Source organism: Nycticebus coucang, chromosome 10 (genome assembly GCF_027406575.1).
Source record: "Nycticebus coucang isolate mNycCou1 chromosome 10, mNycCou1.pri, whole genome shotgun sequence".
Classification (NCBI taxonomy): Eukaryota; Metazoa; Chordata; class Mammalia; order Primates; family Lorisidae; genus Nycticebus; species Nycticebus coucang.
The window spans coordinates 106,057,576-106,075,879 of NC_069789.1; the positions used below are offsets into that span (position 1 = coordinate 106,057,576).

The following is an 18,304-nucleotide window of genomic DNA, read 5'->3' on the forward strand; positions in this document are numbered from 1 at the left end:
TGTTGTGTTACCTGGGGTGGAGGTGACATCCCCTTTCCAAAGTAAACATGCTTCCATCATCAGGAATGGTTCTGAGTGTCCAGGCTGCTGGGGCAGGGAGACCAGTTTAAGCAGCTTAAGTAAAGACAACACCAGGCTGGGCTTTTCAAGATGAGTTAAAGAAACCTCAGCTTAAAACTGCAGCGTTTTAGCTTGCTTGCTGTCCACCGCCCTTGGCCTTATCTGGAACCCTTTATTTTGTGCTTAAATATTTGGTGATCCCAAGAATCACATGTAGCCACAATCAGAAGGCTGCTTCTCTGTCTTGACAACCTTGTTTCATGCCTCCAAATCCCCACCAGCCTCTGCCTCTTAATAGCACCTGGTGCAAACACAGGTGTGTATAGATTTTTTTTTTTTTTGTACCCAGGTTACCTTTTCAACCAAGGGCATCTGACCCGTGCTATTTGCTGTCGTATGACGAGAGATGGGAGTGCATTTGAGGATGGACTACGATACCCCTTTACTGTCAACCACCCTAAGGTGCTATAACCCTGTTCTGTTTGCCCTTGGCATTTTCCTCCTTTCGATATATGAGCAGAGCAAAAATGTACTCTGGGCTAAGGGAGCCATTGTTGGTACCCCAAGAACTTCATCCTTTCCTCCTTTTTGGATGCCAAGGGGTTTTCCTTCTCTTAGTCTGTAGTTTGAATCAAGGAGAAGTTAGTATGTCTAGAGTCTGTTAGTCTTAAGTCCCTGTTTCAGAATCTAATTCCTGAAAGGTTTCCATCTTTATCCCATCACTTCTGGGATTCCTAGGTTGGCCGAGTCAGTGTATATGATTCCAAAAGGCAATCTGGGAAGACGAAGGAGACAAGCGTCAACTGGTGTTTGGCCGATGGCTACGACCTAGAGATCCTGGATGGCACCAGAGGCACCGTGGACGGGTGAGGAGCCAGGGTGGGGGTCAGCATATGTCTGCAGATCTTGAGTTGCCTGCACTGCCTTGATTTCTCCACTTTGGAACCCCACCTGTCCTGGTCCCAGGTGAATAATGAATGCTTTTGTTTCTCTAGGCCACGGAATGAATTGTCCCGGGTCTCTAAAAAGAACATTTTTCTTCTATTTAAGAAGCTCTGCTCCTTCCGTTACCGCAGGGATCTACTGAAACTCTCCTATGGTGAGGCCAAGAAAGCTGCCCGAGACTACGAGGTAGCCAAGAACTACTTCAAAAAAAGCCTGAAGGACATGGGCTATGGGAACTGGATAAGCAAGCCCCAAGAGGAAAAGAACTTTTATCTCTGCCCAGTATAGCATGATTCAGTGACAGGTGCATTGGGGTGAGAGAGGTAGGATTTGCATTCCTTGTTATGTTGGTGAGAGGGTATATTTCTCCTCCTTTCCTCCCCCACCCACACCTGGTAGCATTAAGAACTTTGGGATCCACTTGTCCTGCTTTCTTGGGGATTGCTAAGCAGGGTCTAGTCAGGCCCCTCTTTTCCTATATGGAGAGTCAGAGACTTAGGGGAGGAAAAAGGGGTTACCTTTTCCTTCTCCCAAAAGCAAAAGCAGTCACTGAGCTCCTGTAGCCCATTTCCTCTAAATTGTTTTATTTTTTCCTTTTCCTTTGTGTTTACTGCACTGATCTCTTGATCAGGCCTGGTTAACTCTGCATCATGTCAGGGACTGAGGACTCATTTGTGAACTCTGCAGACCCCTCTACTTCCCTCTCTCCCCTTCTGAGGTTACTTCCTTGTTATGAAAGTTTCTCTATTCCCTCCCCAAGAGGGTAAAGACGTGAACTTAACAGAATTTGGCAAAACATTTACTGCAGTCAGTACCAATGGAAGTGCTATCAGAATCTGCAAATAATGCTTTTGATCTTCCCATCTTGCACTTTAGCCAGCCTGGGGGGGATGGGGAAAGCCAGGGGACACCCTCTCCAGGCAACAGTGACTCTAGAACCAGCCATCTGGCTCAGGGAGGATTCTGCCTGCAGGGTGACACAGACCACTTCCCAGGGAGCACAGACATTCCTTGGAATATTGCCAAGCTTCAACTACCCCTTATAAATAATTCTTAAGAAGTTCCCCTGCCACTGTCGGGTGTAAAGCCATAGACCCCACCAACTGGTAGGAAAAATGGCCAGGGCAAATCTTAGAGGGTCAGATCATTTCTGCTCGGATAATTAAGATTTTGCAAGAAAACGGGCAAAAAATCATGTTGGTCAGATCACTGTTTGACCTGGTATAGTCCTCCTCACAGGGAAGTCGGCCAAGTCATATGTCAATCAAGAGTTTTAAAGGAATGCCGTAGGTGTTGATTTCTAACTACTACAGATACCCTATAATTGAGCAGTTCGCATGTTCAGACATACTTGTCTATTTATCCAGGCACGCTCACTTTGCTGGTCAGCTTCAGAAGTAGGTGCATGGCAGGGTACAGACTGAGGTCTCCTTATAGTAGCTGCAGATGGAAGGGCAGCTGTTCTCATGCTCTCTGGGGCAAGACCCTTGACTCCTGTGGCCAGAGCCTTTCACTTCTCTGGAGTCGAGCTCTGGGGCTGAGTCAGCCAGACATGCTGGAGAGGACACAGGCACTGCTGCCTCAGGACCTGAGCCTGGAGGTGCATGTGTGTCTGGGAGGTGTGAGCCAGTGCCCTGGGGGCTTCCCACCCCACCCTGTGCAGACTGCTGACCAGCTTGCCTCAGCCTCAGTAGTAGACATACTCACATTTGCACTTTTGTTCTGGGGCCCGCTGTACCCTCTATACAACCAAAAATTGACCAAAATAAGAAGACCCATGTTTTTAAAATAGACTAAGGATGTCTCTGTGGAACACCAAAGTGTTCCGAGGAACTGATAGGAAAATGGTATCTTCTGGGGCAGAAGGGGCCTGCTTGCCCCTGGCCCTGAGTCTTCTGAGGGCACACACACCAGTCCTTCTGTCCACAGTGGGGGCAGAGTTATCTTACGGTTCTAGCCATGGGAGGAAACACATCCTTTCACATTTTCAGGCAGGAGGGTTATCACGTATGGGTTCCTGGAAGTGCTGTGCCACTCTGGTCCATGTTGGGCATTATATCTGCAATAGAGCATAGGCCAGCTGCCTCTTCTTTAATCGGACAACAGGGGCTCTTAGAAGGTCAGGCTCTCATTGCCCCAAGATTTTGCCTGGCAAGTGTGCTGTAGGAGTGCCACATCCCCACGTCCACATGCCTGCTGGAAACCAGCCGTGTCAGGCCCTGCACCGCCACACCCCCACACCCCTGAGTCACATGAGACGGAGGTACCCCACTCCCACCCCTGTTCTCTTCGTGTTTTTGTCCAATCTTTGTTTTTAATAAGCAGGACCCCCTTTCCCTCAATTTTGCTTTTTAATTATTTTTGTAGTTTATTTGTCTGAACTGTAGCTATTGTGCATTCTTCAATAATCACTTGTACAAAACTGTCAATGCTTGAAGCTACTTCCTTTATGTTGAAGGGAATTTGTTGGTTTGGGGGGGTCTAGTGACTCCAAGAGCAGAGTGAGGGAGAGCCCAGGCACAGACTTGAGTGCCACAGTGGCTGCAGTCCAGTTTTGATTCTGCTGTTACGTGTCCCTTCCTAACATAACTAACAATATACATTCCTCATAAATAATAAAGAAAAATGAATCTGACTTGTTAGAAAGCTTTAAATCTTTGTTTCTTGGGGGAAGTGAAAGTGGGTGCAGAGGGACCTGTGGTCCTGGGATTCCTGGTTAACAGTATCAGCTGCTGCAGATGTACAACCTGGGGATGACGTCAGCCTTCCCCCGGGAGGAGAGCAGCCCCTCAGCACCTCTGCGCAGGCCTCCAGACAGGGCGGGGGGCATCAGGCACCTCTCAGTTCCTTCCCAGCTCCACGCTCCCTTCCCATCAGAGCCTACTACTAAGTATCTTGTCCTGAGGGAATGGTAAGATGTCAAGTAGGAAAACATCCCCAAACAGTGTCACAATTCCAGCTCTCCCTTTGGAGGTATTTTTCTACCTCTCCCCAATCTACCTGCCCCCAGCCCTTTTGCCTGCAGGGATATTCATATTTAGAATAAAGTTGCAGCCAGGAACAGGACAGGCTTGGCCACCGTCTTAGGAGGCAGACCATTGCTCTTTATTTATGGTCTTTACTTCATAAATGGCATCCAAAATATCTCTCCATCTTGAATTTAAAGAGAATGTTGTTCTTTCTACATTGTGATTTACTCCAGTAGTTATTCCTTTTTTATTTTTTTTTTGAGACAGAGGCTCACTGTTCCTCAGGCTAGAGTGGTAGTGGCATCATCACAGCTCACAGCAACCTCAAACTCCTGGGGTCAAGTGATCCTACTGCAGCCCTCTGAGTATCTGGGACTACAGGCGCCTCCCAAAATGCCTGGCTAGCTTTTCTCTAAGATGGGGTCTTGCTCAGGCTGGTCTGGAACACCTGAGCTCAAGGGATCCTCCTGCATCCGCCTCCTAGAGTGCTGGGATTACAGGTGTGAGCCACTGTACCAGAATTTCTACACGATCCTGGACTTTTTACCAATATCATACCAGAGAACAAAAAGATACCTAACAGTGAGGCTGAGTGACAGTGAAACCTTCGTCCTCAAATATTACATGGATGGAATAGGTGAGGTCAGGAGGGCCTGGCACAGTTGGGGCTGTTACATAAGGACTGGAGCTCATCTGGTGTCTTTCCCAGTCTTGTGAACACCACTGCTCGGCGAGTTGAATGGTCTGATTTAAAGTCCATGAGGGCGACGTCTCTGCCCCTGTGACGTGTCAGGAGCCTCTCGTGCCTCTGTCCTCTGTTCTCAGGCAGCCTCTGGTTCTGAGGAAAATGTGGAGCTAGGTCTTTGAGAAAGTGGACAATTTACTTAAAGCACTAAGGCGAGTGCCCTGGCACTGTCTGCAGAGGGATGAGACTGTCTCCACCACCCACCCTAAGTGGGCTAGACATGAGGGCCTCCCCTTGGGATGACAGGGTGTCTCTTCAGCCCACTTCAGTTGCCCTTCACCTGGCATTTCATTTAGGGGGCCCACAATTTAATGCTGTTTCCAAGACTTAGGCCCATATCAAACCAGTGTTCTGGGAGCAGGTCTGGTCTTGTGCAGTTTACAGCTTTAACTTCCCAAAGTAAAGGGGCTGCAAGAGGAAACCCAGCTGTCCCTGCTTCCAGGAGACCCCACCAGGTCCCTTACACAGGATCCTCCCCAGGGCCAATTTCCAGGCTGTTACTCCAGGCCAGCCATTCAGCCATTTTTTTCCATCTGATGAGTAGGTGTATATGGCAGCAAGCCACAATATTCTTACAGCAAATTGTCACATTGTCAACTCTCTGGGCCTCTTTTTTTCTTTTCATTCTTGTCTTCAACTTCTCATGGGTCTAATTTCTCCAGCAGTCTCCCTTTTTCCTGTATTTACCAACCCTGGCCTGTGAGGGCTCCCCAACCCTGGACATAAAAGGGAGACAGGACAACTTTGGAAATGACTTTTTACAAGAATCTTAAGTTCCTAATGAGTTTGGCTTGGGGTGGGCCAGACATGGCAGATAGGAGAGGCAAGAGCATTGTAGGGGTGGGGAACACCCAGGCAGGGAGTGAACTGTCCTGACGATCCCTATTCTGCATTCCCTAAGAAGCCATGTCACCATCAACAATGACCTCGGCACCCATTGGGATGAATTTTTTTTTTTTTTAGCCGGGGCTGGCTTTGAACCTGCCACCTCCAGTATACGGGGCTGGTGCCCTACTCCTTTGAGCCACAGGTGCCACCCCATCAGGATGAATTTTAAGAGGTAGCTGCTGTTCTCTGTCCAATCAGGGTTGGTGAATAGTCTGGCCAGCACCAGCTGGACTGTGAGGGACACTGTGACAGCTGGAACCAGCTCTGATCTTGCTTGGGGGTGATTCAGAGAAGGTCTGGAAGCCCCTCACCCTTCCTCCCAAGGAGCTTTTCTCCCACCTGCCTCGAGGGCTACAGCAAGAGGGTGTGGGACAGTGTAGGTTTCAGGCCCACACTGCTCACCAGCTGTCGCATGGTTTCTCTGAGCCCCATTTCTGTTCTGTAGAATGGGGCCCTTCCCCATAGGGCTGCTGTGGGGAGTAAAGACAATGCATGCGAAGGGCCTGGCACAGAGCTGACCTCAGTGGATAGCTGCTAAGACTGGGATTTGGAGAGGACACAGAGGCCAAAGCCCCCAAACTATGCAAAGAGTATTCCTTATTCAAGACCATTAGGAGGTCTTGCCTTTCCTCTGTAGGTAGCCTGTGACAGGATACGCCATCTGAGGGCTTTCAAGTGTCTCCTTTGCTTTTAAATTTTCAGGGACTTGGTACCAGCTGTTTCAGTGTTAACACACCTCACTGCCAGGGAGCTGCCTTCCTGCCACTATAATTCCTGCTGTCGGGAGCAGACAGCCTGTGTGTACCTTCTTTTCAGGCAGAAAGGGTCACCAGGCTACCTGAGGCCCAGCTGTGATGGAGACAACCTCCACTCAGTCCCCCACGTCCCTTCCCATGCCCACCTTGTTCCAGGCTGCAGTCCAGGGGCCCACCTCCCTCTGCAGCTCTGCAGCCTCATCCCATCCCGGCCCAGCCTGGGCACCCACTTCTCTCCAGAGATGGCCCACCAAGGAAGGGGGTAGAAAGCCTCCCTGACATCACCAAGGTGAGAGGACACATGACCCCAGAGTGACAGGAACTGGTTCCCTAAAGCTTTACAGTGCCCTCGAGGGCCTAGCACTACCTGATACATAGTGACCTCCTTCCTCCGCTGCTGTCTCTCCCTATGGGATGGTCCCACAGGCATGGCCCAGATAGCCCTTGACTGCTGCACCCTCGGCCATCTCTGCCTGTCTCCTCTGACAGATGAAGAATAGCAAGCTCTGAGGTCAGTGCATCCTACGAAGTCACACAGCTGCCACTGGTCCTCAGTTTCCTTAATGGGTCATGGGGTGGAGTTGAATGAGCTGCCATCTGCAGCACTGCTTGGTGATGTCACTCAGACAACAGCCACTTGGGGGAACTTCTAAAAGGAGGCCAACTCTACAGCCCTAGAATGGCCAGGAGGGCCCTGACCACACAGCACCCCTGGAGGTGGGCGTTCCTTTCCTGCTGCTGTTGCAAGTTCCAGGATGCTTTCCCCAGGCCTGAGTTTGAGCAGGGTCCAGGCACAATATGGAAAACTAAATTTCCTGTTCTAGATGAGGAGAAAGGTGGAGAGACACCCCCTGCCACCAAGGAGAGATGTCCCTGAGCCCATTCTACCCGGTGGGGATGTGCAGCAAGGCACCGCTCATGTCCCAGAGATGCTCCTGAGCACAGGGTGTCACAGGGGCTCCAAAGAGAAGCTCACCTGCCCATCAGACTCTTGACCAGTCCCTGCAACGCTCCCCTCTAGTGCCTCCCCCAAATCCAGGCCCTGTGGAGGAGACTGAGTTTGCTCAGGGGACAGAAAGGACGAGAGGCTGGTGTGACGGTCCGTGACCCCCTTCCCGTCAACTCGGCCTCCAGGTGTAACATCTATTCTGTGCCAGATACAGGCTATTCTTCACACACATCCTGCATCCTCACACAACCCCACGAAGAGGGCACTTCCACTGCAGCAAGGCAAAGGGACTTGCCTGAGATGGCTCAGTGAGTAGGCAGCAGAGATGGGAACAGGACCCCAACTCCAGGAGTCTGCTCAGCACTCTGTGCTCTCTGGCCACTTCCCTACTGGTCTGCAGAAAACACAATGGTGGTGTGGGGCCTGGGCCCAGGACCTGCCACATACTGGCTCAGCACCACGGTCTGGGACCACAGGTGAGAGCCAACCACGGGGGTGGGGGGATAGTGGGGGGAGGACTAGGGCACAGGACCCCCTAGTCAGTTTCCTGGGCTGACAAGCCAGGTGGCCTATAAGTCAGCTCCTGGAGCAGTGTCAGGACACAGCCTCCAGAGACCTGCAGGACAAGAACCTGAAACTGCTTTCTGGGGGTCGTTGTCCTTTCAGAGATCTGCCTCAGATCTGCTCAGGTATGGTGGGAGCAAGAGCCAGATTGAAGCTGTGAGCAGAAGTGGTGGGGCAGCAGGGCCCTAGCAGGGTTCTAGCCACATGCCCCTGCTCAGCCGGCCTCACAGCCTGTTCTGCTGTGGGCTGCAAGCTAACATCCTCAGTTACCTCCTTCAAGCATCCAGTCAGTTCAAGATGGGGAAGAAAAACAGGAGTCCCAACATCTCGGGGCAGGGAGGAAGGCCAGAGGCCCACGCAGGTTCATCCTCTCTGGCTCTCTTTCTTCATCTGGACGCAGCTAATGCTGGACCCCATGACTCTGAAAGGCTTTCCAGGCTCCAAAAACCTATGAACTTGGACTTCTCACACAATTCAAGTATCTGGACCTCAGACTCCAAGCAGGCTATCCAGAGATGCAGAACGCACAAGCTCCCCTAGTGCCTGACCCTGCTCACCACGCCCTGAGCCTGAGCCAGGAAGGAAGGAGAGGGAGGCCTAGGGGTGCAGAGAGTTCTGCAGGCAGGAGGGGATCTGGGGCTGGCCATGCGCCCCTTAGAAGCATGGGGCTGTGGGTCTGAGTTGGAAGCCCCCCAAGAGTGAGTCTGCAGGACCAGATGAAGTCCTCTGGGCAGGAACCACTGACCATTGTGCAGCCCACCCAGCCCAGCTGCTATCCACTCAAGCAGGGGCAGATATCAGGTCACTTCCAGGTGCCTTTCTTGCTCCCCTCTGAGCTGCTGTCATGTCCCTCCAGCCTTCTCCCACACCCCCTTACCCTGAGACAATGCAGTAGTGCTTCTTCCCCTGCCTGGCTCTCTGCCTTCACTGTCCTCAGGTGAGAGGTTTGGACCCCTGTCCTCCACTGCTCAGCCTTCATCCCCCACTAGTGACACTGCTGCCGAGGCTGGTGCAAGCAGAGAACAGCAGCCAAGACCTGATGCAGCTGGATGAAGGTGTGGGAGGAGGGATCCAGGTAAAGTGAAAGGAGGGACCTGCACCTGTCATAGCTCACTCATCCATCCTCTAGCCTACAATATTGTATGGCAGGGCAAAGGGGTACAAGGCTGTGGGTGTGAGAACAGTCTCACTTGGAGCTGGGAGCAGAGCGGTCTGGGTGCAAGGAGCTGCTGGTGCTGTAGTTCTGGAAGAGGGGCTGCAAGAACATGCCAATGGTGCCGAAGACACAGACAAAGACGAAGATCCAGAGGAACAGGCGGTCGATCACCATGGCGACGTACTTCCAGTCTTCACTGACCTGGATGGAGGAGACAGGAGGCCCATGGGCTTTCAGCTGGCACAAGTAGTCCCCAGCACATGTGTACATGCCCTGCTCCTCTCCCTCAGGGGCCTGGTGGCCACTTTTGAAAGCACAACTCTGACTCTCCCAGCCGTAAGGCCTGATTGCCTTCAGGGCTATCCAAACTCCTAAGTTTAAAACCAAGACCCAACCATGACAAATATGACCCCACTACCTCCCTTCTCCCAACTATAGTCCCATCTGCCAAACCCTCATGGGTCCTCTTAGATGACTGTGCCTTTGGGTTTTCTTTGTGTCTGGAAATTCTGACTCCCTTTTCTCTACTTGGTGAACTCCTATATGCCTTCAAAGCCCAAATCAAACATTACTTTCTCTATGAGGCCTTCCTGGACCCCCAGGTCAGAATGAACCACTGTCCCCTCTAAGTTCCCTCAGCACTATTTACACATCTCCATCACAGTACTTTTACTGCACTGTACTGTTTCAACTTGAACATCTGCCTCTCTATTAAGCTACAAACTCAGACGTCACTGGGACCCTGTTGGATTTGTCTTTGTAATCCCAGCATTTGAGGCAGTGTCCTTGGAGTGGGCGAGTGAATGGCGGCCTCAGCAGGCCTTGTTTCTTTTCTATGATTACACAGACCCCCATCCAGCAGCATTGCTTGCAGCACAGAGGTTGAGGACTCGGTTCCAGATGTTAACAAATCAGTCAAAAAGATAATACAGGCCAGGTTCAGTAGCCATGCTTTCTTTTTTGTTTTTGAGGCAGTCTCATTATGTCACCTTGGTAGAGTACCATATTGTCACAGCTCACAGCAACCTCAAATTTTGGGGCTTAAGTGATTCTCTTGCCTTAGCCTCCCAAGTAGCTGAGACTACAGGCACCCACACAACGCCCGGCTATTTTTTGGTTGTATTTGTAGTTGTTTGGCAGGCCCGGGCTGGATTCAAACCCGCCAGCTCTGGTATATGTGGCTGGTGCCCTAGCTGCTGAGCTACAGGTGCTGAGCCAGTAGCCGTGCTTATAATCCCAGCACTTGGGGAGGCCAAAATGGGAAGAGTGCTTATCCCAGGAGTTGGAGACCAGCCTGAGCAACATAGCTCACAAAAAATTTTAAAACTAGCCAGGTGTGGTGGTGGGCATCTGTAGTCCCAACTACTCAGAAAACAGAGGCCCAAGTATCACTTGAGCCCAGGAGTTTGAGGTTGCTGTGAGTTGACACCACTGCACTCTAGCCTGGGTGATATAACAAGACCCTGTTTAAAAACAAAAAACTTGTGGGACTGAGAGCCAGAAGACAGAACTTGCAAGGGGCCAGCCTGTCCTCAGAGCTGCTGCACTCTGGCCCAAGTCTGGGCCCTTATCCGCATGTTTATCTGGAGCCTGGCCAGCTCATAGGGTGTGGAGGAGGTGACTGTACACCTTTGTTTAATCAGCAGATGAATAATCCTGCATTCACATCATCACTGCGCCTACTGTATACCTGGCACCATGCTCGGCACAAGGATGCAACTGAGCAATATGGAGTCTACTGAAGGAGAAGGAAACAAAAACGAAAATTAAAACTACACAGTGTGGGAAATAAAGGGCTTGGGATGGAGAAAAGGAGGGAAATATGTCATTTAGAGTGTGGTCTGGGAAAGCCTCTTTGACATTCAAGCCAAGATCTGCTGAGTGAGTGGGAGCCAGCTGTGTGCATTGAAAAGAAACGAGTGGAACAAACCAGGGCCGTGCAGTGCAGCCAGCCCGTGCCCTTTACAGATGTTTGTGCCACGGAAGACAAAGCAAGGAACTGCTCCAGATTAAAGGGAACTAAAGAGACATGACAGCTAAACCAAATTTGAGATCCTAGACTGGGGCAGGTGTGGAGAGGGATTGCTACAAAAGACATTACTGAGACATTTGGAAAATTTTGAATGTGGCCTTTATATCAGATAAAGTAATTGATGCTAAATTTCCTGAATTTGATCACTGAACCTGTTTTCAGGAGAAACACACTAAAGTATGTGGGATAAAGGATAATAGTGCCTACAACTTACTCTCAAATAGTAGAACAAAAATTAGAAATAATTTTTTTTTTTTTTGTAGAGACAGAGTCTCACTTTACTGCCCTCAGTAGAGTGCTGTGGCATCACACGGCTCACAGCAACCTCCAGCTCTTGCCTCAGCCTCCCGAGCAGCTGGGACTACAGGCGCCCGCCACAACGCCCGGCTATTTTTTTGTTGCAGTTTGGCCAGGGCTGGGTTTGAACCCGCCACCCTTGGCATATGGGGCCGGCACCCTACTCACTGAGCCACAGGCGCTGCCCAGTAATAATTTTTTTAAAGAGAAAAACAGGGCATACCAGGCAGAGGGACCCAGATGTGCAAAGGTCCCGAGGCAAGAAAGAGCTCAGCCAGCTGAAGACAGTCAAGCAGAAAAGCCAGTGACCCAAGCAAGGGGACAGGGCACAAATTGAGGGGCAAACATTATTTGAACACCTGAGTACAGGAGCTGAATCAGGTAGAGTCTTAGGAGACTTTCCTGGTCCAGGCAAGAGATGATGGTAACCTAGAACAATGGTGCTGGTGTGGATATGGTGAGAAAGGATGCAGCTGAGGATTGTTTTAGAGTGTGAGGTGCTTGTGAAGCATCCAAGTAGGTCATTGCATCCTCAGCACCCAGTTCAGTAAAGGACAATGAGTGGACTGCAGCAGGTGAGGCTCCCCACTTCCTCCATTGGGACTGCAATTACGACTCGCCCTGGCCCAAGCTTCAACTCCAACCCCATCTCCTGCCATCCCAGAAACACAAACTGCAGTGCTGCCTGCCTCATCCCCCAAACAGAATGGCAGCCCAGAGGAGTCCCAGAGGAAACCAGCTGGTGACCATGGCAACAGCTGAGCCTCAGCCTGGAACCAGCGAGGTGCTATCTACAGGGTGGGGCCGGCTATTGCTCAAAATGGGGGAATGTCCACTCATCACACTTTCCCAACTCCGGCCTCAGTCTCAAGGAGTCAAAAGTTCTTAATATGTTCTGATCCCAAAAAAGGAAAAAATGAATGAAAAGGAAGAAAAGGAAGGAAGGAAAGGAAAGAGAGGAAGGAAAAGAAACACAAGAGAGAAAAGGCCTAAAGCCCAGTGTGTAGAAAGCAGGAGACAGAGGAAGGGACCCCCAGCCTTCACTCGCCTCCTCCATAAATCTTTCACCAGCCGGTCCCTAGACACAGCAAAAAAGATGCTGGTTTGGGAATCTGTCCTCTCTGCCACAAACAGGCAATGGGATCTCTTAGACCAGCCACCTCCACTTCACACACACACACGCCTACTGTCCTCACTTTGCCCCCACCCCTCCCTGTGAGGCACACAAGGAACTTGTGCTGAGAGCTGCAGATTAACAACTGGGACGTGGGAATGTGGGCGGGGGGAGGGACTCAGGGCTCACAGCCACCAAACCGCCTCGGTTTCCAGCACCCTCTCCACAACCACCCTGGACCTTGGTCCTCAGCAGCCACAAGGTCATCCTATGTGACTCCAATACAGGCTGCAGTGCCTCGTGGAAACCACCTGAGACCCTAAACCAGCGCAGCCCGCTGCACACGCCTGATGCACATTCCCCGCCCTGTGCTCCCAGTTAGCTCTGTCCGTCGCCCCACTGTGACCCACATGCCCGGCCTGCAGACCCTGGTCGCACGCCCAACCCAGCCTGCAGCACTCACGCTCTGATCCTCGTCCTCGCCCCGCACGTGGTCCGCAATGAAGCGCACACCATCCACCGCCTCCCGGAGGCCACAGCCACACAGGCCGCTGCAGTGTCCTGGGCCAGCCGCCGGCCCAGGCTCAGCTCCAAAGGCCCCTGCCAAGCCCTGGACGGTGGCACGGTTGACAAAACATGTGCAGGAATCGGCCCCAGGGGCTTCACGGAAGAGCAGGGCGCCCGCTCCCTCACGCTCGCGCTGGCGGCGCCGCAGGCGCAGGCGCTGTCGGGCGCAGCGGGGACGTGGCTGCTGCATGAAGAGCAGCGCGGGCAGCTTCTCCAGGAAGACGACCTTCACCCAGGGCGCCATGGTGTGAGTGGTGGGCGAGCGGTGGTGCACATTGAGCACGCACACGCTGGTGACTATGGAGAAGGTGACGAGCACCATGGTGAACATGAGGTACTTGCCAACAAGTGGCACGTCGAGCGAGGTGGGCGGCACAATCTTGGAGATAAGCAGCAGGAAGACGGTGAGCGCCAGCAGCACGGAGATGCACAGCGTCATCTTCTCGCCGCAGTCCGATGGCAGGTAGAAGACCAGGATGGCCAGGGAGGTGATGAGCACGCAGGGGATGATGAGGTTGATGGTGTAGAAGAGGGGCTTGCGGCGGATGATGAAGTCATACGTGATATCCACGTAAGTGGAGTCATCAGGGTTCTCGTTGCGCCGGCCGGGCAGGGCCACGATGTCCCACTCACCACTGGGGGTGAAGTCATCCAGGCTGGCCACGTCGCTTTTGAGCACCAGGTCAATCTCGGTGCGGTCATATGTCCATGAGCGGAACTTCATGGTGCAGTTCTGCTGGTCAAATGGGAAGTGCTTTACTTCGATCTTGCATGCGCTCTTGTAGATGGCCGGGGGCAGCCAGAAGATGCTGCCGTCATAGGAGACCACGGCATTGGAGTAGAAGGACACCTCATACATGCCATCAGCACTGCCAAAGGTGGGCACAGTCAGCCTTGACCTGAGCATTCCCTCATCCCCACCCATCAACCCATCCTGAGTGGGAGGAAAGCCAGAGGGAAATATGGCAGGGGGTGGGGGGGGGAGTAAAGAGCCATCAGGAGGAAGGAGAGTGAGGCAGGAACTAGGGGAGAAGGGATAGAGGTGGGTTCTTGGCCAGAACTGTCCTGGTCAGGAGGCCTCTGTGGCCTCACAGGTAGAAGAGGGTAGACAGAAGAAGGGGGACATGCCTGCTACTTGTCACACACTGTGTGAGCTGATTTACTCCTCATGAGGGCAGAGAAGTTTGGGAAGCCGGTGAGGCCAGAATGAGGAGCCCCAAGCTATAGAGGGGTACAGGAGTGGGGCAGGTCCCATCAGTTGAGGGAGGTGGTTTTGTGCCTTAGCCATGAGGATTATTGCAGAAGACAGGATAGGCCTGTCTTGGAGGAGCCCAGACTTCTGGGAAAGCTTGTTCTTAGATTAGTCAGACACTAAGGCTATTGGTCTTATTTCTGTCCCTATTATAGCACCAGATACATATCTGGGTGGGAGGTGGTCATGATCCAAGTCACTATGGATGTCCATACCATACCTTACTTGCTTAATATGTCTGGGGAGTGACTGCATATTTGTCTTTTTAAAGGTCCCTTCCCTGGGCCGGCCCTGGTGGCTCAATCCTGTAATCCTAGCACTCTGGGAGGCTGAGGCGGGTAAACTGCTTGAGCTCAGGAGTTCGAGACCAGCCTGAGCAAAAGCGAGACTTTGTGTCTACTAAAAATAGAAAAACTGAGGCAAGAGGATAGCATGAGCCCAAGAGTTGGAGATTGTTGTGAGCTGTGATGCCACAGCACTCTACCCAGGGCAACAGCTTGAGGCTCTGTCTCAAAAAAAAAAGTCCTTTCCCTTACACAGCATAAGCTAATTTCTGTTATTCTCTCTTCTCTCCAAGACTCTTTTCCTTATGAGCATTCCCATGGTCTCTCTCAATGTTCTCATTACTCCAGGCCACCTACTTGTTATACAGGACTACATCTGGGAGCCAGATGTGTTTGGAAGGGAGCCGAACTTTCTTCATATTGTCAAACTCCTCAGGCTTCCAAGCAAGGCGGTAATCCTCCCACTCCTGAGAAAAGGAGAGAGGGAGGCAATGCAAACCTCTGCTCTGGGAGGGGCTCAAGGTCAAGGAAAGGGACAAGAAAGGACCCATGTGGCTTGAGGAAACTTTTAGAAAGGCAGCCTCCTCCCCACCGTGACTTATCTGCCCACCAGGTATGGCAAATACAGTACTTTCTCATTTAATTTGTACAGATATGCCAAAGTACTAGAACCTGCCTTTTACAAATTAAAAAAAAGAAAAAGAAAAAGCTTGCAACATCTAAAATCTTTAAAGTTACAGAGCTGGTGAGTGGCAGATCCAAGATTCAAACTCAAATATTTAGGACTCCCAAGTCTATACCTTTCTGCCTCTTTTGAGAAGGCCGAGAAAGAAAAGGCATGTGCAAAATAAATAAATAGGAGGAAAAAGAAAGCCAGGATGTAGGGAGAAGAGGGCTTACCTGGGTCAGCCAGACGTTGGTGGTCATGATCTGCTCCCGCTCATGCTATGGGAAAGAAGAGAAGCTGCTAGAAAGGCACCCCAGCCTACGGGTCCATTGTCACCACCCAGGGTCCCTCTCACACTTTTCTGAGCCTTGGAAATGCCAGAGGAGTAAACACAAACATTAACATGCTCTAGCTGGAATGACTTCAGTAGCTGGGTAGAGAGTGTGGGACCCTCACTCACCACACTGATGAGCTGGGCCAGTGATACCATAAGCTGTACTGTCACCAGCTCAGAGCCATTGGTGGCTGGGCGGATGAGCTTATTGTAGCGGGAAGGATCCAGGAGATGCTCCACCAGCCGCTCCTCTGTATCCGTAGCCCACACCACTGGGCAAGGGGAAGGTAAGAAGTAAGTAAGCAAGGAAGGCCCAACCAGCTCCCACCCTGCCCAGGCAAGTGAGATAATCCAGGCCGAACCAGTAGCTTCCTATGCAACCACCCTAAAGGATCCTGCAAATGCTTAGGTACCCTATGGAGGATCCACTTTAAGACCCTCATAGAAAAGCCCCTCTCTGAGAAGAATGACCAAGAATTCCAGACAGAGATACCTCCAGACTAATAACCCATTCTGCAAGGATTTGTGGAGACCTGCTCTCCCCGCAAGGTCTCAGAGCATGGTTTAAGATTTCTGCTTCCCCAGCAAATACTTATGATTCAAAGGGTATTTTGGAGGATGGTGAAAGGGAAAGAATCATCTGTGTCACACTGCACACCCCTTCTCCTCAATCAGTGCCCATTCGTGTATGACTGTGGCCACGACACCAACCCCCCTACCCGCAAAGGCACTGGGTTGGAGTAGGACAGCTGGGCTGCCTACAGCATGGGTCAGGACATATATTTAGCCCCAAGTTCTATACATACAGGAGCCCACCCCCAGGTGATGGCACACAGGTATGGAAAGGTCATTCAGTTGCACATGCCCTTTGTATGTGCCCTTCCACATATTCCATGCCCTTCTACAACTTTGCACTAACACACCCCTTCCCAACCCTAGGCTTCTTCCTAGTCAGCCTGGCAGAGGTCTTCCCTTCCAGGTCTCCTGTCACGGCCACCCTACAAGAGAGCTGAGAAGTCAGTTCTCTCCTCTTCCTGCCTTGCCCCTGTGGGTGGACCAGGATAAGAAGCCCATTTGTAAGGGATGGGAAATGGGGTGCTGAACCAGGTAGACTTCTTGAGATAATGTTTCACAAAACATTAAGTGGCATCTCAGTGTCTTCAGAGTTGGCCTTCCCCTCACTCCTGGGGAAATCCCCTTTCTTCTTCCTCTCGGGGCCCACACCCTCCCACCACCACTGGCAGGTTTCCACTCCTTCTTTGTACTGCTTACTCCTTCGGGTATGTCACCCTCCCAGTTCAGTTTCATAGTTACTCCCTGCAGTCCTGAGGGTCTCTCTCCTGACTCCCCACAGACTCCTCCATCTCTAGGGAATCCTTTCTTCCACCTTCCAGCCTCCCTGGAGTGAGTCAGAGCGCGGAGAATCTTGGGCCGATGGCCAGGGCGGGAGAACCTAGCCGGTGGCCGCGCTTACCTGAGCATAGCCCGAGGAGGCCCAAGCTGAGGAGCAGCGCCATGGGGCCCGACCGCCGGGCCATGCCGCGGGCATAGCTCGCCGCCTGCACCTGCTCAAGCCCGCGGCGGGCGGGAGGGCCGCGGGCGGGCGCTGTCCACGGTGCTGAAACCGTGCCCGCCTGCTGCCGGCCTGGGCAGTGTCGGCCGCCGCAGCGGTGTCTGCGGCTCCAGGAGCTGTGAGGAGACACCAGCTGCTGTCCAATCCCACTTTGAGCAGGCGGAGGCTTCTCCAGCTGCTCTTCCAGGCAATACAGTCGGACCGGTGAGGGGGAGGAGTCTCCGCCCCGGAGGCGGAAACGCTGATTCCCAGAAGCGGGGTGGGGGTGGGGGGTCCTCGGGCGGGGATTCTCTGGCCAGCTGGCACGTTCGCGAGCGGCAGGAGGCCTGTCCCGCTGCGGGACCGCGGAGGCGTCCTGAGGCCGTGAAGTTGGGGCGGGATCTGGAAGGGTCGTAGAAATGGCGGGATGAGGGGAGATCAGCGGGTCGAGACCTGCTACCCAGCAGGCCCGAAATGAGGAGATAGGATGGGAGGCAGCAGGCGGGTTCCCGCCCTCCTTTTTTTTTCTTACCAAACTAAATGTTCCTGCTCCCCTGGAAGGCTGAGGATGCAGACGGGAAAAATGTATTTTAGGTTCTTAAAGAAGCAGACAAGAGAGTGTAGGTTTGCTATTTTAAGAAAACCAAATAGCTTTGGAGTCTTGGAACATAGTCTTCTCACTTGTGCCCTTTTCCATCCTCCCTAAAGTCCCTAAAAGACCAAGCGTCCTGCTATCCCATCCCACCAGGAGAGGGTGGGGTGTCTGAGCTGAAGAGCTCTGGAGTTTACCTGAAAAGAAAGTAACCTGGATGGTCTGGAATCGTGGACAGATAGATGAGCAGCCCTTGTCAATTGGGCTTTCTCATTCCCATTCTCTTCCACTCCAGTTGTTGGCTCCTGTGAGACCAGGGAGAGCTAGGAGGACACTTGCTCTAGAATGAAGCTAACAGAAAGGGCAAGATGAGATCTTTGGGCCGAGAGAGGCCCCTCTTTTTTTCTTAAGTAGGCTTATCGTCACTTTCTTTCTTTTTTGGGACAGAGTCTCACTTTGTCACCCTGGGTAAAGAGCTATGGCATCACAGCTCACAGCAACCTCCAGGTCTTGGGCTTAGGCGATTCTCTTGCCTCAACCTCCCGAGTAGCTGGGACTACAGGAGCCCACCACAACGCCCGG

At 52.1% G+C, this 18,304-nt stretch overlaps 2 protein-coding genes across 5 annotated transcripts in view; one reads left to right on the forward strand and one right to left on the reverse strand.

The window, feature by feature from the left end:
• Positions 1-3,640, forward strand: part of ADAR (adenosine deaminase RNA specific) — a 63,074-nt gene extending 59,434 nt beyond the window's left edge. For all 3 annotated transcript variants that reach the window (XM_053604219.1, XM_053604216.1, XM_053604218.1), the window contains 3 exons: positions 410-522; positions 799-926; positions 1,056-3,640. In XM_053604219.1, the coding sequence (XP_053460194.1) occupies positions 410-522; positions 799-926; positions 1,056-1,293 (479 nt within the window). In that variant the 3' untranslated portion in view covers positions 1,294-3,640. The remainder of the gene's footprint in view (positions 1-409; positions 523-798; positions 927-1,055) is intronic.
• A 116-nt stretch (positions 3,641-3,756) lies between these two features.
• Positions 3,757-17,363, reverse strand: CHRNB2 (cholinergic receptor nicotinic beta 2 subunit). Of its 2 annotated transcripts, XM_053604220.1 has the most exons (7): positions 17,053-17,363; positions 15,705-15,850; positions 15,478-15,522; positions 14,935-15,044; positions 12,938-13,910; positions 9,066-9,232; positions 3,757-5,435 (listed from the first exon to the last, which is right to left on the reverse strand). In XM_053604220.1, exons 1-7 carry the CDS (start codon positions 17,114-17,116, stop codon positions 5,369-5,371), a joined length of 1,572 nt encoding a protein of 523 aa, XP_053460195.1. In that variant the 5' UTR covers positions 17,117-17,363; the 3' UTR covers positions 3,757-5,368. The 2 variants fall into 2 exon arrangements, with proteins under 2 accessions (XP_053460195.1, XP_053460196.1); XM_053604221.1 differs by lacking the exon at positions 3,757-5,435 and having other exon boundaries at positions 7,995-9,232; positions 17,053-17,344.
• Positions 17,364-18,304: the final 941 nt, after the last annotated feature.

Coding starts and splice junctions, on each gene's coding strand:
- CHRNB2 (XM_053604220.1), bottom strand. CDS start 17,116: ATGGCCCGGCGGTCGGGCCCCATGGCGCTGCTCCTCAGCTTGGGCCTC. Junction 13,911..14,934: donor GATGTAGTCCTGTATAACAA/GTAGGTGGCCTG, acceptor CACCTTTGGCAG/TGCTGATGGCATGTATGAGG. Junction 5,436..9,065: donor CGCTCTGCTCCCAGCTCCAA/GTGAGACTGTTC, acceptor TTTTATGTCCAG/GGTTGGGGAGCCCTCACAGG.